This window comes from Brassica napus, unplaced genomic scaffold (genome assembly GCF_020379485.1).
Source record: "Brassica napus cultivar Da-Ae unplaced genomic scaffold, Da-Ae ScsIHWf_2825;HRSCAF=3604, whole genome shotgun sequence".
In the NCBI taxonomy this organism is placed as follows: Eukaryota; Viridiplantae; Streptophyta; class Magnoliopsida; order Brassicales; family Brassicaceae; genus Brassica; species Brassica napus.
In genome coordinates, this window is record NW_026016089.1 from 2,023 (window position 1) to 28,023 (window position 26,001).

The 26,001-nt window shown below is 37.8% G+C and overlaps 2 protein-coding genes and 4 pseudogenes across 2 annotated transcripts; 4 read left to right on the plus strand and 2 right to left on the minus strand.

Annotated features, from left to right (window-relative positions):
* Window positions 1–691: 691 nt before the first annotated feature.
* LOC125602370 lies at window positions 692–1,793 on the plus strand (annotated as a pseudogene).
* A 1,329-nt stretch (window positions 1,794–3,122) lies between these two features.
* Window positions 3,123–9,871, plus strand: LOC125602371 (annotated as a pseudogene).
* Window positions 9,872–10,022: 151 nt separating this feature from the next.
* On the minus strand, window positions 10,023–12,178 carry LOC106368629 (annotated as a pseudogene).
* A 139-nt stretch (window positions 12,179–12,317) lies between these two features.
* On the minus strand, window positions 12,318–17,263 carry LOC106368628 (DNA-directed RNA polymerase 3, chloroplastic). Its single transcript, XM_048774045.1, is given in 24 exon segments — window positions 12,318–12,840; window positions 12,939–12,991; window positions 12,994–13,161; window positions 13,266–13,313; window positions 13,401–13,490; window positions 13,589–13,629; window positions 13,632–13,662; window positions 13,744–13,896; window positions 13,967–14,051; window positions 14,179–14,209; window positions 14,212–14,248; window positions 14,333–14,383; window positions 14,470–14,886; window positions 14,954–15,085; window positions 15,160–15,273; window positions 15,367–15,484; window positions 15,593–15,651; window positions 15,736–15,805; window positions 15,883–16,016; window positions 16,086–16,274; window positions 16,358–16,464; window positions 16,467–16,970; window positions 16,973–17,098; window positions 17,101–17,263. Coding segments are annotated over 24 exon segments (2,925 nt in total). The 5' UTR covers window positions 17,159–17,263; the 3' UTR covers window positions 12,318–12,731.
* Window positions 17,264–18,958: 1,695 nt separating this feature from the next.
* LOC106365154 (cytochrome P450 71B4) lies at window positions 18,959–20,489 on the plus strand. Its single transcript, XM_013804603.3, is given in 4 exon segments — window positions 18,959–19,361; window positions 19,364–19,525; window positions 19,528–19,853; window positions 19,981–20,489. Coding segments are annotated over 4 exon segments (1,188 nt in total). The 3' UTR covers window positions 20,278–20,489.
* A 440-nt stretch (window positions 20,490–20,929) lies between these two features.
* Window positions 20,930–25,801, plus strand: LOC106365153 (annotated as a pseudogene).
* The last annotated feature ends 200 nt before the right edge of the window (window positions 25,802–26,001 follow it).

Genomic DNA, 26,001 nt, shown 5'->3' on the forward strand with positions numbered 1-26,001 from the left:
AGTTGTATTAGTTATTCACGTTCTAGTTGTCCAATTATATTAGTTTCAATTCATTTGTACTAGGTGTACGAGATATACTCCTAATGTTTTCAATTGGTCTGAAATTTGTACATTGAAAACGAGATGCAAATTTTATATAAGAGAAAATGGATTGAGAAAGATGGAGAAATTAATCGATTTTGGGATAAGAATGAAAATGTCATAAAGTTTTGAAGAATTTTTCGATTTTGATTTGGATAATGAAGATGAACATTTTGATATGAAATAAAAAAAAATTAAAATGGTTCTTAACATTATTTTTCATGATTGATTATGGGAATAGATAAAATTGAGTAACACAAGAAGATTCAGTGGATGTTAACAAAACATGAATTTAGTTTTATTTTTTGAAAAAATAGTAATGAAAGATAAGGTAAAATCGTCTAAGAGGGAGGATGTTTTGAAACAAAGATTTCAGATTTAGGGTTCAATTGAGGTATGATCGGTTAGTGGGTAGGAAAGTTGTGTGTGGTTGGGTTAGTTAATAAGTAGAATTTAAATTAGGCTTCATGTCTTTTCCTCCTATTGTTTGATTTAATTTTAATTCATTTTACAATAAACCGGCATCAAGGTCCATAGGAGATTATTTTCCCCCATATCCGTTCACAGCTTTTGTCTCAAAGGCAAAGCTTATCTTCTTCTCACAATCAGAGCAGTGAGTGCCAAAAAAGATTCAAAATCGCCGAGAGCACAACCCCTCCTCTAATGGCGTCTCTCTCCATGGCTTCCGTCAACCTTAGCTTCTCTCCCTTACGCTCTCCTCCAAAGGTCTCCACTCACGCTTCCGTTCAATTCGCTCGGTTCAGCTCGTCGAGTCTTGCCTCAGCTCACTGCATTTCTGGGCTTCGCGCGGTTCTTCCTCAGAGATATCCACCGTCGTCTCTCAGAGTTCTCAGAGGCTTCAGACTCTACCGTTTTCGCTCATAAGGGATACAAGATGAAGACCCACAAGGTAAAGTTTTAACTTTCGAACTTCATGTTTGGTCGTAAAGTTTTGAACTTTCTTGAGAGCAAAGTTGTTCTCTTGGTAGGCCTCGGCGAAGAGGTTCAGGGTGACGGGTAGAGGGAAGATAGTGAGGAGGAGGTCCGGGAAGCAGCATTTGTTAGCTAAGAAGAACAACAAGAGGAAGCTGCGTCTTTCCAAAATGGTTGGTTCTCTTTTATTTCTCGTTCATGTCTTCAGGTTATTTAGTTTTGTGTGTGTAAATTGCATTCTTAAATTGGGTAATAAAGCTGCTAGGGGAATAATGTTGCGACATTTGTTTCCATCAGGACAATGACATCAGTTTCATGATCTGAGTGTTCCTAATTCGTGATCACAAGTTCTAGTTTTACTTGTTTTTTTCGGCTTTGTTAGATAGCAACTTTGCTGCTCTGTTCTAGACTAGACCCCCCTCTTCTCTCTTACATGTCTAACTTTATATGTTCTGTATTCTGTAACGCAGCATGAAGTGAGCCGGAGTGACTATGACATGTGATCGGCGCTCTTCCCTACCTGAAAGTCAACCGAAAGGCGACTTAAGCAGAGCCGGCTTGATCATTTTCTTACCTGCATTTCTCATTTTGTAATCTAAGTTGTGATAATACTCTCTTTGTTTTTGTGATTTTTTGGTCAATGAGTTGATCCTTCTTCTACCTTCTCGTTTTCTTGTCTTGCGTGTCCACAAATGTGCAAGACTTTCATGACAAACTGATCTAGGTGTAAGATGTACATCAGTAATGAGTTTGGCCATGGTCATGGTTAGGCATGTGTATATAAACTAAACCAAAACCGGACTAATGTTTACAAATATCTGAATGATTCGAAACATAATCGAAAACCGAATGGATATTTAAACATCTAAAATATAGTTTATAATCACCAAATATTCTAAAATACTGGTTATAAATCGAAGTACTCGAAAAATTAATTATCTGAATATTTTCATCTGAAATATTTTAAATTATTACATAATTGAATTACCTGAATAGTTTTTTTCTTAAACATTTAAATTTATCTGATTACCCGATATTTAATCCAAAAATCTAACTTTTATCTGAATATCTAAAAATCGTATTGAAACGAAACCGAATTGGATCCACATTTACCAGATATTAGTTGGTTCCTAAAACTATTATTTGAACCGAACCGAAAACCAAAAATGAACTGAATTTCATAATCAACTGAACAGTTTCTATATATATTTTTGAATACCATGAGGTTTGGGCCGAAGCCTGTAATCCTAAGTTTCAAAATCATCATGTAATATTAGTTTCGTTTCAGCAGTCACTTGAACTGGGAATTTCTAAGACAATGATCATGGTTCTTTCCAGTTGAGCAAGTCTGCTAACAATTTCTGTATATATATTTCTAGAATCAAATAATCAAAAACTAAAATATTTAACCGGAACCAAACACCCAGACCTACTCATGGTCATGGTGATGGTCACGGTCAAGGACCAATATCACTCGAAACGCTTTCTATTCTGAAGTCAGTCCATCCAGTATTTTTCTTCCTTGGTTTCATGCTTATTGCTCTGATATGGAAGTTTGACTTCTCAGCATTTATGGTTCTGATCATTGCTTATATATTATTATTGAATCCGTTATTATATATCTTATATATTTCTATAGCCTATAGGTACCATCAATCATCAAGACCATTTCAAACTACAGAGTCAAGCCATCTCCCACACCTATAATAGCTGGAAACTTGGAGAAATTATTGCTACTGGAGGTTTGCTTGGAAGCTACCTAGCCATCATGACTGTTATTTTCTCTTGTGGTGGCACACAAGACAGATTTTTCTCAGTAATAATATAATCGAGTTTTTTCTTGGAGTACTAGACTACTAGTGATAATTTGTCTTCTTTTCCAAGTGTATAAAGTTGTAAATTAATTATTTAATTTTACATTGGATTCACAGGAGACGTTTGGTGTGAAGTCTATCAGGAATAGTAACAACTCATGAGTGAGGTGTATCTACAAGTTAGTATCATTAGTCAAGCTCTAATCTTCGTTAAAGATCAGGGAGTTGGTCCTTTGTTGAACGTGCTGGAGCGTTACTGATGATTGCTTTCCTCATTGCACAACTGGTAAGATCATGATCAAAACTCCACATATTGAGGTAGAGAAAGGTCATCAACGAACCTCTTTCTTCCAAATGCAGGGTGCTACTTTGATTGCGGTTTACACAAATTGGGGAATTCGCAAAAGTTATGGGTATTGGATGGGGATGGGTTGCAGTTATCTGGCTATACAGTATTATAACATACTTCCCATTGGACATTCTCCAGTTTGCCATGGTGACTGGAAAGGTTTGGCTCAACTTGGTAAGAACAAGATAGCTTTCACAACGAAGAAAGATTTCAACAAAGAAGAGAGGGAGGCTCAATGGGCAGTTGCTCAGAGGACACTTCAAGGTTTGCAGCCAAATGAAGTATTACTAATTCTGTGACTGGAGCTAATCACCGACTGAATGTTTTATTTGTGAACACAGGCTTAGGGAGCTGCACACACTCAAGGGGCATGTGGAATCATTGCGCTGGTGAGAACGCTGGAGAGATCACCGTAGAATCGCTTTGGTATACTTTTTTCTTGAGGAGACAGATTGTGAAAATTCCTAGTGAACGAAAGACGGAAATCCTTAAGGTGTAATTGGTGACCAAATAATGAAATGGAATAATGTATTCTTTACAATTCCTAATTTTTTTTATCATTTACAAGAAATTGTTTTTCTTTTGCATTCATTTTCATTCTTTTTTCTAGAAGAATATAGAAGAAATTTGTTCCCCGCTAAAATTGATAAGGAAACATTTTTTTTTTCATTCCTCTAATATTATTTCTCTGTATTTTTTCTCTACTCATTCCTAATGTTATTGTAATTGTCACCAGTTAGACCCAGTGTTTTTAGATTTTTTAGTGAGAAATTAAAAAATAGAAATATCATTTATATTGAGTAATTCTTCCAAAAGATACTAAAATAAAAAAATTTGACCAAAAGATCACAAAAGTAGAGGATGATTAAAATAGGTTTCATCAAAAAGATAAAGATTTTTTTTACCTTACCTTATAGATATATAAATATAAATAATTATTTAAATAAACATTTTTTGTATTTTCAAAAAAAACGTTTTCAATTCAAAAAAAATTGAAACTTTTTTCCAATTTTTTTTTTTAAATCCAAAATTTTGTTTTGAAACTATTTTAAAATTATTATTTTAAATATTAATATGTTCGCAATCCGAAACTCCTTCATTTCCAAAACTTCATCCTCAAATATAAATTCTAAGTCTAGATTAATCATTTTAGTCATTTTAAATGGGATATAAATGTCTTATTTTCTTTTTATAGAATATTTTGGTCATTTTGATCCTTGTGTACTATATTTACTAGTCCTAATAATTTATGATAGAAAAATTCAGTATTGTTCTAATGAGTTCACTTAAATATTTAAAGTTTATAATTATGTTATTTGTTAATTACAGGGTTTATTTCATATTTATAAAGTAAAATAAATTGCGACAAAGACAATGAACTCAAAATTATTTTGGTTTTTTAAAAGTAAAATATATTGTGACAAAGACAATGAACTCAAAGTTAATAAAGAGACAAATCATTTTTCAATAGGGAACCAATTAGCTAATTTTGGGAACTACAAGTGACGACAAAACAGACCAAATGAGACCTTTAGATAAGAAGCCACATCCGAATAAAACGCCACGTGGTAAATCCTCGTCGATTGCCGTCATTTACAAAAGCAAAGAGGGACCCAGCTCTTACAATATCCATAACACACCCTCGTGTCGGCCTACGAATCAACCAATTATTTTTTTTTTGGTAAAAAAATCAACCAATTATTCAAAAGAGAAAGGAAAAAATATTGCAAAATAACCTCATAAGTGAAGACAAAGACGAAATACTAACTGGCCTTCAAATATTTCGAAATTTTATGGGAAAATACTTAAATATAAAAATGGTTCGAAGCTGTTTCCTTGGCTTGAAGTAAGGGTGGTTCTGTCCACAAATGTGCAGCGAGTGTAACAGATACATTAGCAAGGAGTTTGGTTATTGTCATGGATCAATGATTGGGTTGAATCTGTCATTTATCTTAGGACTTGAGAATTCAACTTATTATAATTAGATCAATATCCGTCAGAACTCTTCCATCCATTTTTTTTCAAAAGCTGTAAGAGATAATTGCGGCTGAGATAACGACTAACTAGCTAATGCTTTGATAATGAGAGTTCACTAATAAAAATAGCAACACTAGCGTACCATATTTCATTTGCATTTATTATAGACTTAATAAGGGACTGAACTATTGACTGAGATTTTTGCCATCTACAATCAACTCATGCATATTTTTAAAACTAAACATGGGTTATGACAATACTAGTGTAAATTATTAAAACTGTAAATCTTGGCCAATGATATAATCATCGTTATATAGCGTCTACTTCTAGGGTACTTTATCAATGATGTTGAACCGAAATACCAGATTTTAATTTAAAACATAATTTATACTCCTGTTTGAATTAATGTGTTTTTGCTTTGCACACATTAAACTAAATTGGTTATAAATACATTATCTTGTTTGATAAGTTTTAACAATTTAAAGTAGTAATAATTCAATAAACAAATATTATTCTTAATTTTTATAAATTCTTTGTAAGAATAAAAATACATAATAAGTTAAGTCTATAATTTGAAATATATATATATATTGGAAAATAGATGGAGTATATAGTAAACACGTTGACAAATACACACAAAGTCTTACAGTTATAACATACAATATAAAATCAATTCTTATGAATTATAACTTGAATCAAATGTTAATAAAACTGATGATTGTTTAACTAAATTTTTTTAAACCTATTCTATTAGTAACCAACATTTTTTTTGTAAATTAAAACTCAATCTGAGGTGCATGGGTTGTTGATTGGTTAGTGTTGTGGTTGATGTAGGGAGCAAAAAGGTATTTTATAACCACAAAATTCAACCAATAAATTTTTGCTTAATTTCTTAAATTCACAGCCTAATTTTCCTTTTCTTTTTATGAATATGGTATGGGCAATTCTCATAAATATACAATTTTCAAGTTTTGGTCATAAAAATAGACCACAAAGAGAAAATGACTAAACTGTTTCATTTAATAGGTAAAAGGATAATAATACTCTAGATATATTAAAAAATAAAAAATAAAAGAATAAAAGAATAAATTTTTTTATAGTTTTAGATTATATTTTTCAAATTCAACTTTTTTATAATTTTTTTTGAATTTTTTTTGAAACTTTTTTTTTAATTTTTTTTCAAAATTTCTTTTTGTAATTCGAAAATACTTTTTAAAACTATTTTTAAAATTTTATTTTCAAATTTTAATATTTATTTCTATTTCATAAAATTTTAAACCTCAAACCCAAATCTCCACCCATTAACTCTAAACCCTAAGGTTTGGATTAGTTAACCCTAAAAATATAAGTGTATATTTACTTCTTTAATGAAACATTTGGTCATTTTGATTGTTAGAATCTATATTTATGATAAAAACTTTTTTAGCGTTATTCTAGGGTATGATATTTCCACAACTTAAAAATTGTTTTAGAATTTTCTAGTAAGTCGTTGAGTCTTACAATACACAATTAGGCTTCAAATGGTAACTGCAGTTTGAGCGGTGCGGGACACAAGGTTTAACTGCGGTACAGTTTTAACAGTTATAAAAACGTATAGATATATGGTATATGCAGAGAATTTGTTACTGTTAACTGCGGTGCAGAGCGGGGTGGTTCATAACATTTGAATGGTGACTGCGGTTTTGAGCGGTGCGGGATAAACGGTTCAACTGCGGTGCGGTTCTAACAGTTATAAAAATATATAGATATATAGTATACGTAGAGATTTTTGTTAATGTTAACTGTAGGGTGGGGAGACGAGACGATGGTTACTATTCGAAGCCTTAGTATTTACTTATGGATTTCAATTTAAAATCACGTTAAAAATCTATAGCTACAAAATTATTTAATTTAGATTATACAACAAAAAATAGAAGAATCAAGTGTAAATTATAATAGTATGTTATTAGATCCATGTTTTTAAAATGAATACGGGAAGTACATGTGACGACAAAACAGACTTATTAGATAAGAAGCCACATCGGAATAAATACACGTGCCGAATCCTCTATCAATAGCCGTCATTTAAAAAAGCCAAACCGCGGGACCCACCTATCGATACATCCCATAAACACACACCTCGTGTCGGCCAGCGAATCAACCAACATATTCAAAAGAAAATAAGAAATGACAAACATAGCCTCCTAAGAAAGGACAAAGAGGAAGGGCTAATCTGGGTATTTTCCAGAAACTCAACTTTCTTTTTTTTAAATAATAAAGTCTCGAGGAAGAAAGAGAACAGAATCCACCCTCTCTCTCTCTCTCTCTCTCCTCTCTCTCTCTCTCTCTCTCTCTCTCTCTCTTTCGCGTTTTTTAGATCTTCAAAATCAAATTCGTCACTCTCATTTGATTTCAATTCTTGTATCTTGTGAACCTTTATTCATTTTCAGTTTACTGATGAAATCGAGGAATCTAAGACCGGCGTCCAGTTACCGGTCAAACTAGAGATCGTCGAGGATTTTCTGGAAGAAGAGAACGGTCCTGCTAACAAGCGATCTAAGGTTTGTTCCTTGAACTGATTTTGATTTTATTACATCTGAACATAAGTGTTTTGTCGTGTCGTTTGTTTTTTTTCTTAAATTTAAATTTTGCTCTTTCTAATCAGCTATGGAGCAATGGAACAAGCGTGTCTCTTATACCACCGAACCTACTTGATGAGCCAAGTCCTTTGGGACTGAGCCTAAGAAAGAGCCCATCTCTGCAAGATCTCATTCAGATGAGACTCTCTCAAAGTGTTAAGAAAGAAACCATAGCCAATGCTTCTTCTCTTGTCGGAACCGTTGAGAAGCTCAAAGCTTCAAACTTCCCTGCTACCGTTCTCAGGATTGGCCAATGGGAGGTGAGTTCTGCATACAAATATCATGTTTTTTTCCTTGGAGTTTATATGGGAATCTAAGTTCTTGTTTGTTAGTACAAATCGAGGTACGAAGGTGATCTGGTGGCGAAATGTTACTTTGCAAAACACAAAACTTGTGTGGGAAGTGTTGGAACAAGGACTTAAAGCAAGATCGAGATTCAATGGTCAGATATAATGGCGTTGAAGGCAAGTTGTCCAGAAGATGAGCCTGGAACGTTGACCATCGTGGTATAAAATGCATTCTCGTTGATCATTTTAATTCCTATAAACTAGGGCTGAGATTTTTAACTGAACCAAACTTGCCGAACCAAACCAAAAAGTTTGGTTTTTGGTTAGTTCGGTTTAAAAGTTAGGTGAAAAATATTGGTTTACGATTCGTAAGTAATCAGTTAGCTCGGTTCTCTAAAAAAATATCCAAACAGTACCAATTTTAACTGAAATTCCGAACCGAACTAACCAAAATCCGAAATAACCGAGCTAACCAAAATTGAATTGTATTCAATTTAGACCTGAACTAACCATAAACTTTAAGCTTCGGTAAAGTTTTTGAAACTGAACCAAACCAAAAAAAATCGGTGAGATTTCGACCAACCCGAACTAACCGACCTGAAGAAACCGAACCCGCATGCCTATGCCTAAACCTTAATGTACTTTGGTTTTGAATTGGTTTCTTGTTTGTTTCAGCTCGCAAGGCGACCATTGTTTTACAGGGAGACTAATCCGCAGCCTAGGAAGCATACTTTGTGGCAGGCAACATCAGATTTTACTGATGGTCAAGCCAGCATGAACAGGTGAAATAACATGTCCGTTGTGTGTCATTTGTCCTTTATACGTCACAGGGTCTAATCGTCTGTGGTGTGTGTGTATATATGGTAGGCAACATTTTCTGCAATGTCTCCCAGGGATATTGAACAAGCATATAGAGAAGCTTCTCCAGTGCGATCATCGCTTGTTCTGTCTAAGCCAAGAGCCTGAGATGAATTTCGACACGCTCTTCTCTGATACACGGCAGTCTATATTCGAGGATCCTTCAGTGTCTGGGGCTCAGTCATCATCAGAACATATGTCTCTGTCTCATGACGCACTCTCGCCTAGCTCAGGTATATAACTATCTTATAACTAACCCCTTCTTGTTTCTATTAGGAGGTTCTTATTATGTTTCTTGTTAACTCAGTGATGGATGCTCGTGCAATCGAAGGAGGAGTCGGTGCAAGAAACTGGAATCAGATACACACAATCTATCTCGATGAACGACTTCCTTGCGTTTCTGTCGGATCAAGCTAACTGTGAGAACAACCCTGAGTTTGAGGACATGAAACAGCTGCTGCTAAGCGACACGCAGACCGAGACATCGGATGAGAAGTCTGTAATGTCGAAGGTGAACTCTTTCTACAACCTCTTGGAGACCGCTGCTAACGATGGGAAAGAGATTGGGCTAGATAACAACAACAACAGCAACAAGAGACACAACAAAACTGAAGAAGGCAGTATAGTTCTTGATCATGCTTCGAGCAGCATGTCAAGGAAAGACTCGTTTACCGATCTGTTAGCACACCTTCCTAGGATCACATCCCTACCAAAGTTCTTGTTCAATATTTCAGAAGAAGACGGTGATGCATAAGGGTCGCCATATAATTGATTCGTAAATGTGATGACGACAAGTCTAGGAATCGTGAACAAGTAGCTGTATATTAATTTCTCTCTATGGGTAAGTAAAAAACCAAGAGAACCTGTGCTCTTGTTTGTAAAAGTGTTTGATTTGTTAGGAACGTGTGTTTGTGATGATGATGAATCCATGTAAAGAAGAAAGTGGTTTTCTAATGGCGTTTTTCTAAAGCCATTTTATTGAAACATGTATTAATACTACAAACTGTAACAAGCTGTCTTTGTTTCATGTTGTCCAGTAACAAATTAAAAGGTTAGGGTGCAGGTTGTTAATTTAGCACCAAAGTGAGTGATAAAGATGGGAAGATCAAAGGCAAAGACGATGATAGAGCAAAACAATGGAAGCAGATTCGGTTTAGCCATTGGTTTGGTTTGCAGACAGTTTACAAAGCCAGCTAAAGAGGCAGAAGTCTAATAAACACAAAATCTAAGAGCAAGCGAAGTTTTTTATTCTTTTCAGATATGTCCTTGTGCACGCCACTTCTTTTGCAAGAAACTACTCACCATGAGCTCGACGCTGCAACTCGGATACAACCTGCTGTAGAGACTGAACATCTCCTTGACACACTTAGACAACTCCGGGTTTCTGAGCTGCGTAGGTTCGTTGTCTTCAATGACGACGTCAAGCCTCTTCAAACCTGGAAAATAGTCCAAGAAATGCTTTATCATGGTCATCTCTTTCATCGTTGCTCGAAACCCCTGAATCTCCAACCTATTCACCGGACAAGCCCTGAGTGAACGACCTTTGCCTTCCCTAGATATGCAGGGACAAGCATCCCCACACTTATCAGTTACATAATGTAACAGACCCTGAAAGGAATACAAAGGGAAACATAATAAAAAAAACTGCTTCTTAACACATGTAAGTTTCATGGTTTGCAAAAATTCTACCTCAAGGATTATAGTTTCTAAACGCGGACAGTTCTTAAGAAGAGCTGGCATTGCTTGCCATCCTCTACCCTCTTCACTCGTAATGCCTAAGAACTTGAGGTTGTTGAACACTGGCATTGTATCACAGCATTGGGAAAGCACCTGAAAACAAAGACATTAATGTCACACAAGTAAACTAGACAAGAGAACATAACAGACAAGAAAAACTGAACCTCGAGAGTATCAGCAGTGAAGGAAAGCTTCTGAACATTCTGTATCCCATTCATGAGCTTCACCACATTACCAAAGTTGACAAGAACATTACCCTCATCCTCAACCTCATCCTCCTCCTCCTCCCCAAACTCATTGTTCGGCTCTCTTAGTCGCTTAACCTGTTTATCAGTTAGTATAAGATTGATAGTAGCATCACACAACTTCTTCATATTAACCAACGGATAGTCTTCCGCAACCAAGTCATAGTAGCTTAACACACGCAGGTTCGGAGTATCAAAAGAAACGCTAGTCGGATTCACAACTCTTCACACCCCGTGCCGTGGAGACTCATCGTTCTCAGGGTGGCACTCGACACAGTCACATCCGACTCTCTCCACTCCATGCTACCCATCCGCAGCTCCTCAAGGGCAGTGAAAGAAGGAATAAACTCTTCAACTCGCCGCAGAAAATCAAGTCAGAGTCAATGCTAAGACTCTTAAGCACACCTAAGGCTAAAGAATCGCTCCAGATTCCGCCCGGCCACCACCAGTCAACGCAATGCTCGCTTCTTAGATTCAGCTTAACGAGCGTCCTACTAAGGAACAACTCTCTAGGCAACTGGTAGCTATCCTCTTCGGTATCCTCGCAAGTGAAATCAGTGAAGAGGCTGAGGTCCGAAACGCCGCGTTGCAGGACGTTGCGTATCCAACGGTTGACGGTGTCTGGATGGATGCCGGTGATGCATTTTAGGGAGAAGGTGTTGATGGGAGAGTCGCCCTGCATAGCGAGTACGCTGTCCACGAAGCGGACGAAGCTCTGACGAATGTGTTGGCTCTCTCCTTTGCCATGTTGGGGATGGATGAAGAGGGAGTCGTCGATGTCGAGGTTGGGATTGAGTTTCCAGAGGTTGAGCCATCTCTTTGAGAGGGAGGAAGTCACAACGGCGGACTTTGTGGGGAGGAGGGAGAGGATTTGATGGAGAAGCTCGTCTGGTAGACTGCTGAGACGATCCATCAGAGAAACGCCTAGCTCTAAAATAGTGGGCAACAAATAAAAACACAGTTACCTAAGCAAATAGTAAGAGAAACATAAGAGGTGAGTAAAAAATTGAGCAATGATCCTAAAGTTAGGGTTTTTAAGGGAGTGCATGAAGTGAGAGGTGAATATATGGAACTACAAGCAAGGACATAGAAGAGAGTACATACCCAGAGGAAGGTGGAGAGGAAAGTCAGAGGCTTTGACTCTGGAGGAAGGCTAAGAGGACATGAAGGTTTAGAGACTTGAGAGCGGCGGATGGAGAGGCAGAGTCGAGAGTCTAGAATGAGTGTCGGTTCTATTTTATCATTTTTGTTTTTTAATATCCCGGTTTAATTTGGCAAACAAACCGTGACCTTTGAAACAAGTGTAATAATAAGACAACTCAGCACAAGTAGAGATACCGGCAAAGCCCACAGGGTTTCAGTTACTACAACATAACTGATCTTTTTTTTTTTGGGCAAACAACATAACTGAGCTTATGAGTCCCAAAAAGATGTCTCATTTTTTGACAAAAAGAGTTGGCTACAAAATCACAAGAGTACCCTTGTGTTTTTTTGAGTTTCTTGTTTCTATACCAAGGTGTCTCTCTCTACTGTACAACAGTACGAATGACATACAACATAACCAAGACCTTTTCTCTCATTTCCAGAAACACAAGCTTGATGCAATAACTTTGCATCCATTATTCAATGATGCCAAAGTCTGTCTTGAGTAGATTTGTCTAAAAGCCCCTCTTCTGCAACATTTGTGTGTTGCAGTAGCAGTCTTTCGTGCTGATTCTGGTTTGTTCCATGTCCTTTTGAGGTGGTGGATGTTTTATTTACAGGCCCACCAAGAAAGATCCCCCCCCCCCCTCCCCTCCCAAGTTAACAACTTACTCTTTTTTCCCAGTGACTCAGTTGAAGAAGTACTGTGATTTGAGCACTTCCTTTAAATCGAAACCACCTCTTTTTGGTACCGGAGGAAACACCAGATTCGGGTATGACTCTTGGAAACTTTGAGTACTGGATCAAGAAGAAAAACATACGAGGCAGTTATCAACACCAAAGCTTCAATGAAAGTCACACGTTCATCTTAAGCAGAGAGAGTTATAAGGAGACTTACATCTTCAAGGATGGGTGTGCTGTAGAGCTCAACGAATTTCTCTCTAAGTATATTCTGTTCATTGTGTCAACATCACATGCATGCGTCCAGTAGGAGTCATGCACACCTGCAAAGTTTAGGCCAGCTTCCCGACATGCAACCGCAGTCATCATCATGTGAGTGCCGTCCAGCGAGTGCACAAAGTTTGGAGGAAACGCTGTTCTTTGTTTCCTAACATCCACCTGAGGGATTAAAAGAAATTTTTTAGCGTACACAGATCATACAAGTGGGAATCTTGCTCATTGCTCATAAAAGAAAAGAAAAGAAAAGAAAAGAGGCTTTTTACCGTGTTACCCTCTCGCTGCAGAGCCAAAACCTGAAGAGATGTTCTTATCTGCAACCAATCATTAGTCAAAATATTATTGGCGCCCAGCAGGATGATGATGAATGATGACTGCGTAGCTTTACTTGAAACACTTACCAGATGTCTTTCACTTCTGCAATAGGGTTGCACAACAGGAAGTCCAAGAGGTGTTGTCCATCGCACTGGATGATTATCTGTAGCGATTATCTGTAAAGTTGACAAGCCAAAATAACAAAACAAAACACAGTTCTATTAGGTTGCTAACTAAAAAACTGCAAAGTTCATAACATGATACAAGACCGTACCTTTGCACAATCACCAAGCCAGCTCATAATGGCACGTGCGCTTCAAATATCTCTCCCAGGGCGGCTAGTGTCACCTGAGAATAAATGTTTTTTCTTAAGTAAAACCAGAAAGATTAAAATTATTTGCGTGAATAATATTATAACTCTTTTCTTACTTTTGCTGAGTAACAAGCCGCAGAAAATAACATTCTCTCGTCAGTGATAACACCTTTCTCCTCTAACCTCCTTTTGATTTGTTCACGCGCTCCGACATATGTGACTCCATATACCGACGTCATCACCGTCTGCTTTACCAGCTTCCTGTCCACCTGAAAGTAGAAGAAAACTTAGCATCTCCCGGAAAGATAATGGTTTAAAAGGAAAACCACTGAGACTCACTTGATTGATAAGGATCTTTGCCAATGCAGCGGTTGGGTTCGACTCAGGATCCTTGCTGCTGTCCTTCTTCATTATTTCATGGACCCTATCTCACCACAAGCGAAGAAGAAAAGAGAGAGAGTGACAAAAGAGGAAAATCATCAGAAACAACGCATGGTATGATTCTAACTCCGAATAAACGTATTGACAGCATCGCATGATATGATTACTACCTCAATGAAATCTCAGAATAGACATCAGCTGTTTTTCTCCCGCAACTAGATTAACTGCCGCAGCTTCAAACTGAGAAAAGCCAGTTTACAAGACGATAACTATATGAGATTGCATATGACTTTAAACAAGACAAAGGCATAATAGAGAACTTACACTATCTCTTCCCAAAGCTGCATAATGTTGTAGACCATTGCATGACCCATCCTGCACATAACAAATGATTTAAGAAAAAGAAAAAAAAAAGTAGATTAGGAGCTAACAAATGAAATATAAATTTTTATGGGGCTTACCTGATGTATAGGCAAGTGGGAGATTACAGAGTAAGGAGAAGGACTTTTCAAGGCCTGTGCCAGTACTACACAAGCAGCTAAACACTGAAACGGATCCTCAGCCTTCAACCACCATCGTCTCCCATGAATAGCATTTTCAGCTGAGTCCATTATATCATCCAAATGGTTTTCCACAAAAGCCAGACGCCCCTCGTGCGAAAGCTTTTCAACACCGCCTGCGTAGAGGTTCGCTAAATGTATTTTCAGCCAGTACAAGCCTGACTTTCCAAGCGGTCGTCCTTCAGCAAACTCAAGGGTTCCACGGCAGAGATCAGAACTCAGATGATTCAGATGAGGATGCATTGGGTATGCACGGCCCCTGAAGTCGAGATTGTGAGGGTAGTAGAATCCTTCCTCGTCTTTCATTTTTCTAGCCACCTGAACTCATTAACTTCAGTCCATATATTCTCTAGTAGGCCAAGACAGAACAAAACGAATTTCTTACAGAAAGCTTGAGCTCAACATCACATCTTAGAGAATGTCTCTCTCTGTTGGTCTTCTTGGCCTTTCGTACACTCCATTTCCAGGATTGGAGTTCTTCTGGATCCTCAGAGGAAGGTTTCTCTGGTATGGGAACCTAAACAGCAAACAAGGTTGGCTCTTAAAATGAAACCCTGAAAAGTAAAACCTATAAGAATCCTATTTACTTACGTCTTCCCGATTAACTAAGCCTGCAATGTTGCCTCCATCAGCCCAGAGCCTTTCTACCACATCAAGTATTTTCCTATTAACTCTCCACTTGGTGTTCCCAAGTGTATCCAACGCCTGTTCAAGTTACGGTTTTAGAACATTTATGTAAAACACTACCAGAAAGAAACAGCAAACACACATAATATAAAAGCAAAGATACAAATGTACCTCAAATACTCTATGGGCAGTCTTGGAACTAATATCTTTAAGTGCATCTTGCTGCTTTTTGGATCCATGAGTACGCATAATGTAGGAAGGCAAAAACAAATAACCACCCTTGTCATATCTACACATAACGTGTGAGCGTGAGGTTTTTCAGTAATAGGGGCATGATTAATATGTAAGGGAATAAAATCTAGAGCCAAAGAACAAAAAGGATTTGATCAAACCATACCCTCTCCATCTCTTTGGTGGTACCAACATTGGAACATAAGGAATTAACATATGCTTAGCCTGCATGAGAGACAAGAACAATGAAAGATCATTTACTAGTTCATATATGACATAGCTATAAATCAAAGAGACATCTTAACTCACAGATTTATCCAGTCCTGCAAGGAGAAGCGAGTCACATTCAATAACCCCATATCTCCTCACCAGCTTTGACCTACAAAGTCCAAACTTCCAGAGATAAGCAAACTTATAGGTACTCATTACACTAGTACGATGTTGAATATGGATTACCCTGGATACTTGGTGACGGTTTTAAATTTGTGTCTGAAAGCAGGTCGAAACTCGGGTATAGAGTCTCCTGACTGGGTCAGTGGAGGTTGCACATAAGCTGTTTCCATCAATAGTTCTAGCAGACGGCTTCCAAGCTGAATTTTTTTCTGATATGAGTCCAACCATAAAGACTGTCATCAAAAGAGTTTAAAAATGCCACAGACCTTAGCTTGTGTAGCTCGCCCCCATGGTTTGATACCTTCACTTTTCACCACTTTTAATGCATCAATAATCCTTTTCCTACGAATCAAACTGTTGACACGTTTCCTAAGCAACTGCTTATCCTTCAACTCCTCCTGTGAGTCCCCTGCATTGTTCTTCCGAGTTCTCTTCAAGAAGTTATGAATCCTCACCTAAAAAAAAACCAAACCAAAAGGCAAAAACCCACTCATTCATAACTGCTTTACTTCTCCAATAAACTATACTAAACCCATACCTCATGCTCTATAGCTATGCCAATACTAACAGCAGCTTGAACAACTTGGATACACCCATCCTCATGTCCAGACATAACCAAACCCATCATCTTATGCATCACAATACAGCCATTTTATCAGCAGGCAAGAGCTCGATGTGAGGCGCATAAGCCGCTCTGACCTTCTTGCTCTTGTTCTTCTGCAGCCTCTGCTCCCTCTCTATCACCTCTTTCAACGGCTGGAACCAACCCAGGAACATGTGTTTCACGTAAGGCAAGTTGGGAGCGAGGCTCTTCTCGCACATCTCCTTCTCCAAGTCTCTGTACTCTTCAACCATCCTCTCCCAGGCCTCTGTCTCCTCCTTCACCTGCCGCCTCCTCAGGGAATCGAACTTCCTCTTGTCGATGTCCTTCCGCTCGATCTTCACAGTCATTTTAGTCAGACCCTTGAGGAACAAGGCGGAGATCCATGGTGGGTCTTGCGTGAAGAGCCTCCTCGTTGCGGAAAGTTCGTTCCTTTCGACGGGATTCTCGGTAAAGGCGGCTCCTTTGATGGCTCCGGCGAAGGAGTCGTGGCTCTCGAAGGTCTCGATGAGGTTTCCGTGGAAATGGACGGTGGTGGGCTTCTCGGTGGGGAGAGAGAGGTGGAAGAGGAGGAGGAAGAAGCTGCTGAGATCGGAGGTAGGAGGCGTTTGGTGGGTTTGCGGCGGAAGAGGGCGGAGGAGGAAGGAGGTTTAAGCCAGGTGACGAGGGAAGTTTGGGGTGAAAGAGAGAGGTTTGGTATAGGGAGAGAGAAGGAGAAGGCGCCGCGGGGGAAGCCATGGGAGGAGGAGGAAGGTGGAGGAGATAGAAGATAAGGTCTTATGAACATTTGAAGAAGAGAGAATAGAAATTTTGTGAAGGGAACAACAATCCAACAAACCTCTCTAAAACCTCTACTCTTTTGTTTTTATCTCAATAGATATTTCTCCCTAAAAACAAATTTCCATTATATTTCCAGAAATTAATAAAAAATGAACGTTAAAAAACAGTTCTCACAAATGATTTTTTAAGGTTTATTTACTAAAAAAGTTCACAATAAAAAAAAGAGTATTTGTACTCTCTACACACAACTTCCTTTCTATTTGCACTTCATACTCTATTTTCCTTCAATTTTTTTCTCCCTATCACTACCATTTTCCCTCAATTCAATGGTATCCCATTCTTTTCAGTATATTGAGCTAATTTGCTCTAAAAAAATGATCAAAAAAAGTCTCATTAAAGAGGTAAAAAACTATTCTATCATTGTTTTATAGATACTTGAATGTACATAATTATTTTAATAAATAATAAAATAAAATAAATATTTTTTTCTTATTTTTCCGAATAATTCATTTTTGAATTCGAATTTTTTTATTTTTGACGGTATTTGCACAATCACCGGTCTTTGTCCTCTTTAGTTCTTGTATAATATTCTTACATTTTTTCATCTTATTAAAAGGATCCGCTACACTTTAGATGGTTGAGAGCGTGCACCACTATATTGTTTTCTTTTGTCTATGTTACTGTCTAGAGTTTGAAACTCTGCTTCATCTTCTTTGCTACGGATTTCTCGATCAAGAGATGATGTCGAGTCCATCTGCTTCAATGGAAACAATATGTCTGTGCACAAGTCCAAACCAATTTCAATTTTCAATTTTCATACAAAAACAAAGAGACTAGAGAATGCCAAACAAGTTTCTAACTCATATCAAAATATAAACAAGTCAAATAAGCTTCTTTTTAAAAGATTAAACTTTTTTCAAATAAAAAAGAAGAAAATATCGACATAGACTCGGACCAAGAAAAACTAAGAAATAAAGAAGAACGTGCGATTGATTCCTTAGAAGCTCAGATGGAGCCGAATAGAGAGAGTCTAAACAATTTATAAAGGTCAGATTGTATATTGCAGTCATTATGAGGTTAAATCGAAGAAACCTTTTTGGAAAACTAGAGTTCTTTCGACACAGATAAGAGGAAAAGCCAAGGTAGAATCGAAGAGTCAGACATATGTATAACAAGTTATGGTGTTGTCATTAAACTCAGTTATGTCCGGGTTTTGAATCAGATAACAGAATATACCCGACCCGACCTCCGAACTGTTGGTTTATTAAAAACTAGTCGGATTTTCTCTTACATCCATGACCGGTCCGAAACCGGTAATTTGGTTCGGTTAGAGGTTCGGATTTCGGTATAAGTTAAAAACGTCCAAACCTAGCAAAGACTCATAAAATTTTAAAATTTTGTCTTAAATAGAAAATCCACAAAAAATTAATATTATTAAATGAAATCTGAAAGAGTTGAAAAGTTCTATTAAGTTTTTTTTTCGTATGTAAAAAAGAATGTTTTTAAAAATTCATTTAGAATGGATATAAATATTATTGTGATTCTGCATTTATTTCTAGTGGAAACTTAATTTACGGTGACATTATGACGCCCATTAGGTTGTTGACACTAATGTTTAAACTATGTCTGCTGTAAAAGTTTGGTTTGATGCATCATGCACTGGTTTGCATAGCTTATATGAATTGACTCTGTTTCTCTATTACCAAAAGAACACACAAGTACACAACATAGGGAAACGAGAAAGAAAAAAAAAAAACAATGTCGACTCTTCTATTTCTCTTCTTGGTTCTATTCATCCCCATTTTCTTCTTATTATACACCAAGAAGATCAATAACATGAAAGATAATCTTCCTCCAGGCCCAACAAAGCTTCCAGTCATCGGAAACCTACATCAGCTCCAAGGGTTGCTTCACAGATGCCTTCACGATCTCTCGAAGAAACACGGACCCGTGTTGTTTTTGCGTCAAGGTTTTGTCCAAATGGTGGTTCTCTCATCGAGTGAAGCAGCTGAAGAAGCTCTTAAAACTCATGACCTTGAGTGTTGTAACAGACCTATGACCATTGCCTTATTAAAGTTCTCTCGCAATGGTAAAGACATAGCCTTTGCGCCATATGAGGTTTCTAGAGAGTTACGCAAGCTTTCCATCCTCAACTTTTTAAGCGCGAAAAGGTTCGATCTTTTAGGTATATAAGAGAGGAAGAAACTGACTTGATGATCAAGAAACTGAAGGAATCGGCTCAGAAGAAATCTCCCGTGGATTTGAGCAAAACCCTTTTTCACCTATCTGCAAGTATTGTATTCAGAGCCGCCTTTGGACAGAGTTTCTTGAAAACAAGCATATCAATAAGGAAGAGATTGAAGAATTGATGTATGAAGCTCAGAGGATAAATTCTTACAAATTCTCAGATCTTTTCCCCATCGCTGGTGTTGGATGGTTTATAGACTTTGTGTCTGGACAACACAAGAGATTTCACAACGTTTTCAGCAAAATTGATACTTTTCTTAATCTTATAGTTAATGATCATCATCAACTGAAGAGCCAAACTCAAGATCGTCCTGATATAGTCGACTCACTCTTACATATGATACATAAACAAGAACAAGATGAATCTTTCAAGCTCACCATTGATCATCTCAAAGGAATCATCTCAGTAAGCAAATAATCTCTTTATTATTATTATTTTTATTTTTGTTGTCAAGGAATCTCTCTTTAGTTTAAGTTTCTACAAATCTAACATAAATATCCATCATCTAATTAATGTGTTTTGGTTGACCTAGAATATATATATAGCTGGAGTAGACTCAAACGCCATCATCATGATTTGGGCAATGGCAGAGCTCGTTAGAAATCCTAGAGTCATGAAAAAAGCTCAAGAAGAGATACGGACTTGCATTGGAATCAACTCAAAGGAGAAACTCGTGGAAGAAGATCTTGATAAGCTTCAGTACTCGTGGAAGAAGAACAAGGAAGATGTGGACATGGAAGAAGCTGGGTATGTCACTACTGTTAAGAAAGTTCCACTTGAGCTTGTTCCGAGTCCGATCTTCGCCATTGGTGGGGTAATAGAATCTTGAGAAATGAGCAAATCTTTAGCTGTGTAATGGTTAATGTTACTATTTAATAGGTACTAACCTGCTATGTGCATGGTGATAATAACTGTACATTTGTTTTTCTGCAATTAAATAGTTGAGTGGTGAATAAATGCAGTACTATCTGCATTGTTAGTGACTCATGTAATCTGAATTTGCTTTGCATATTCATTCAAAGCCATAATCTCTCACAATTCTTTTTTTTTGACAACAACACCATGTTTTATTAATTCAGGACGAAAAGGTTAGCTTGTGTGGCTAACCACGTCGGAATCAAAGAGTTTACATGGGAGAAAATAGAATTTTGGAGACGAGCCCCTTTAGCAAGGAGGTCGGCTCTTACATTCTGTGTACGCTTAATAAACGAAATGGAAAAAACATTAAACTCAGAAACAAAAAGGTGAACTCATTCCATTCTGAAGCCAAACTTGGCCATCTTCTTCTTCATGTATCAGCTTTACCAGCTGTAGGCAATCCGATTCGAAAGACATCGAAGTATAACCTAGTCGCAGAGAGTTTTTCATTGCACAAAGCAAGATATTAAACTCTGCATGAAGTGGGGAAGAAACTTGATTCATCCAAAAGAGCCGTAGGTATGAGACCCTGGCTCGAAATCAAATACACATCCACCTCCAAGATGGTTGAATTCGGCACCCAGGATGCATCCACTTGGCATCGAGGTAGTGGTGATTCATTCAAAACATCAGTACTGGTAGTTGTTGTTTGCGCTTTATGTGGTGATAGTATTTGAGCAACACGCCATTCTTCTTCTTCGCGATTTGCATGACATACTAAAAGAAATATGATAGAAAAATTTTCATTTGAGAGATTTTCATGGTTTCGTGAGAAACTCATCTTCCACGTGTCACTTGACTAATGGTTCAATTTATTTTTTCTAAAAATTATATAATTGATACCTAATATTTTTTATTTTTGAAAAAACTTATAAAATCTTTACCATTAATGCTTCTTATACGTTCTTTACGTTTTAAACAATGTTCAAAATTTGTTAGGCGGTAATTAGGGGTTCTACATGAGATTATTGATTAGATAGACATCTAAACCGATTTTTTAAACGTCTAGATCAATTTAAAAAAAAAGTTATAAATTCTTTTTTAGACCCGATTTGTCATTTAGGTGGACGCCTAGCCACCGCCTATACCAATTTTTAAAATATTGGTGTCAAGTTATATGTAGTTTAAGATTGTTTTGTACATATTAAAAATAATTAAATATTTAATATTACTCTTATTTGATTATTAAAATTTTATAGCATTTTAATTTTTTATACGTTTTGATGAGAGGTAAGAAGATAAATCAATAAAATAACTTTGTAATCATAAAACAACACTTAAATTAATGAAATTTTAGTCTTTGAAGAAAGTAGTTTGTAAAGTTTTTTCCATATTTTTTAGTGAAAAAACATGAACAAACAAAAAATAAATTACTACTAAAGTACAGTTTTTATATATGAAACCCACTAAAATACTTTGATCGGAAACCAAGTACTGTAAAAATGTTGTAAAGACTGTAAAACATATTTACAACATAATCAATCATTTTTAGCAAAAACAAAAAGAAAAATATTCAATCATATATATAACACTAATGGCATTGTGTGGTGGGCTATGTTTTATTAATCAATAGTATTATTTCAGTGCTTAGCTACCCGATTAAAAATAAAGAGCCATTTGTTTTAGGTCGGCAAAACTGAAATGTCACGTGGAATGCCACATCGGACACTGTAGGAGAACACCCACCTCTGTAGATACAGTTTGATTCGTTGTTATGATACCTGCTTAATATATTAACGTATAACATCCACTAATCTCACTCTCAAACCCAATTCCACGAACGTGACTAGTCTATAATCTAGTCTAGCAAAATAAAAGGTTAATTTAAGGCGTTTTATAATATAAATTGCCCAAAACATATGATGGAGTTAGGCCTCTTAGGCTATAGTTTTCTTGCTGACATGCACACCACCTACAAAAAGAAACACGCCTCAACTAAGGTAAAGGATAAAGCTAACCACACGGCATATACTTAAATACGTATAAATACTAATGATCACGTGGCATTTTGTTCACACCATACTGGTTGACCTTATAAGTCAAACATCACAGGCGCCAAACGTTCATATAAACGTTTCATTTTTCTTCAAACGGCAGTTAGGCACAAACATTTGATTGTCAAAGAGATACTGTCTCTCTTCGATTGTATATCTCTGTCTATACAATATATATATGTGTGTATAGTCAAACACCATCTTTGATTCTTTTTGTCTCAATTCTAAAACACACACACAAATACAAAAGTGGATTCTTGTTCTTTGTTGTCTTTCTCGTTCTTGATCATTGTCATGACCGTTCTTGCTTCAAAAGACAAGGATGAGTTAATAAAACGTGATCAAAACTCTTTGCTTTCTTTCAGATCATCCATTGTTTCAGATCCTCACTCTCTAAGCACGTGGGTCTCTTCTTCTACTTCATCATCATCTGTTGATGTTTGCAACTGGTTCGGTGTGAAGTGTAACAACGACAGCACTCGAGTGATCGAGCTCGACATCAGCGGTCAAGATCTCAGAGGCGAAATCTCACCGTCCATCGCAAACTTAACCGCTTTAACCGTTCTTGACCTCTCAAGAAACTTATTCACAGGAGAAATCCCACGTGAGATTGGGTCATTACATAAAACCTTAAAGCAGTTAAGTCTCTCTGAGAATCTCTTACAAGGAAACATCCCACACGAGCTTGGTTCGCTTAACCGTCTCGTTTATCTCGATCTCGGAACCAACCGGTTAACCGGTCAAATCCCGGTCGAGCTCTTTTGCAACGGCTCTTCCTCGTCTCTACAATACATTGACATCTCTAACAACTCTCTAACCGGAGAAATCCCTCTGAAGAACCACTGCCACCTCAGAGAACTTCGGTTTCTACTTCTGGTCGAACAAGCTGGTCGGGGACGTACCGCCTTCGCTTTCAAACTCGACAAATCTCAAATGGATCGACCTGGAATCAAATCTCTTAACCGGAGAGTTACCTTCACAAGTCATAACCAACATGCCACACCTTCAGTTTCTCTACCTTTCTTATAACCATTTCGTTAGCCACAACAACAACACCAACCTCGAACCCTTTTTCGCCTCTCTCGCCAACTCCTCTGACCTACAAGAGCTAGAGTTAGCCGGAAACAGCCTCGGAGGAGAGATGCCTTCTTCCGTAAGGCACCTCTCCGTGAACCTTGTGCAGATTCATCTCGACCAAAACCGCATCCACGGCTCTATACCTCCGGAGATATCAAACCTTTTGAACCTGACCCTTTTAAACTTGTCTAGTAACCTTTTAACCGGTCCGATCCCTCGCGAGCTCTGCAAGCTAAGCAAGCTCGAAAGGGTTTATCTCTCGAATAACCTCTTAACCGGTGAACTCCCTGTAGAGCTTGGGGATATACCTCGTCTAGGTCTTCTTGACTTGTCAAGAAACAAACTCTCTGGTTCGATCCCTGATAGTTTCGCTAACCTTTCTCAGCTGAGAAGACTTCTTCTCTACGGAAACCATCTCTCAGGCACTGTCCCTCGAAGCCTTGGCAAATGCATCAATCTTGAGATTCTTGACCTCTCTCACAACAACCTCTCAGGGAAGATTCCTCCCGAAGTAGTCTCCAATCTCAGAACCTGAAGATTTACCTCAACCTCTCGAGCAACCACTTAACCGGGGCGATCCCTTTGGAGCTAAGCAAGATGGATATGGTTCTCTCCATCGATCTATCTTCCAACGAACTCTCGGGAAGATTCCACCTCAGTTAGGAAGCTGCATCGCATTGGAGCATCTGAATCTTTCGAGAAACGGTTTCTTTCGGTCCTTTGCCTGCTTCGTTAGGCCAGCTGCCGTATCTGAAAGAGTTAGATGTGGCTTTAAACCGGTTAACCGGAGCTATACCGCCTTCTTTTCAACGGTCTTCGACTCTCAAGAACTTGAATTTTTCCTTCAACATGTTCTCCGGAAATGTATCTGACAGAGGATCGTTCTCTAAGCTGACTATCGAGTCTTTTCTAGGAGATCCTCTCTTGTGCGGCTCTGTGAAGGGATGCAGACATGCAAGAAGAAGCACAAGTACGCCGTTGTCCTACTACCGGTTCTGTTATCTCTGATAGTAACTCCTTTTCTGTGTGTTTTCGGGTACCCTCTTGTCCGGAGATCAAGATTTGGGAAGAATCTAACAGTGTACGACGAAGAAGAGGCGGAAGATGAAGAAACAGAACACAAAGGACCCGAAGTACCCGAGAATATCATACCAGCAGCTCATCGAAGCAACGGGAGGGTTCAGCTCTTCTAGCCTGGTTGGTTCAGGGAGGTTTGGTCATGTCTACAAGGGAGTTCTCAGGAACAACACAAAGATCGCGGTCAAAGTACTTGATCCAAAGACCGCGGTGGAATTCTCAGGGAGTTTCAAAAGAGAATGTCAGATTTTGAAGAGGACTAGGCACAGGAACTTGATCAGGATCATCACGACCTGTAGCAAACCTGGTTTCAAGGCTCTTGTTCTGCCGTTGATGCCAAATGGGAGCTTGGAGAGACACCTATACCCGGGCGAGTACTCGAGCAGGAGCTTGGATTTGGTTCAGCTTGTGAGTATATGCAGCGATGTCGCTGAAGGCATAGCGTACTTGCATCATTACTCACCTGTCAAAGTCGTTCACTGTGATCTCAAACCGAGCAACATCCTTCTTGATGATGATATGACCGCTCTGGTTACTGATTTTGGGATTTCAAGATTGGTTCAAGGCGTCGAAGATACGGTCTCTACTGATGATTCAGTGTCATTTGGCTCAACAGATGGATTGTTATGCGGATCAGTAGGTTACATTGCACCAGGTACACATTCTTAACAACATCATTAAAGTTTGTCTTATTAGTCTCTAAACATTATTATTTGTTTTTTTTTTAAATCAGAATATGGGATGGGGAGACGTGCATCGATCCATGGAGATGTGTACAGTTTTGGGGGTTCTCCTGCTAGAGATTGTGAGTGGAAGGAGACCAACGGATGTTGCTGTCAATGGAGGATCAAGCTTACATGAGTTTATTAAGTCTCATTACCCTAATTCTCTAGAGGGAATCATTGAACAAGCGTTGATCAGATGGAAACCACAGGGGAAGCCAGAGAGGTGTGATAAGCTTTGGAGAGAAGTCATATTGGAAATGATTGAATTGGGATTGGTATGTACTCAGTATACTCCTTCAACTAGGCCTAACATGCTCGATGTTGCACATGAGATGGGACGGCTCAAAGAGTATCTCTTTGCTTCTCCTTCTCTTCTCCATAATCAACCTCAAGGAACACAAGGAGAAGCTATTTCTTGATGATGGTTTATGAATCATTTTTGGTGATTTTTGTTGAATTCATTAGTTTAATTGTTTAAGAAAAAGAGTGAGATTTTGTGGATTAAAGTCTTTGATTTACGTCTTCCTTTTTGGTTTAAGATCTGCAAACCCATATCTTCTGATCAAGAATTAGCCAACCAATCTTCTATTTCACATTCATTAGTTAATTATTTTATATTAAAGATTTGGTGGGTTTATGTGTAATAATGATCATAGCTTATGTATGTGCTATGATTCTAGCAATGAAGCTTCTCCTAATCTTTCCATTACATTGTATTCTAATCAATAAATCATTTTTTGCCTAACTTTGGATAAAAACAAA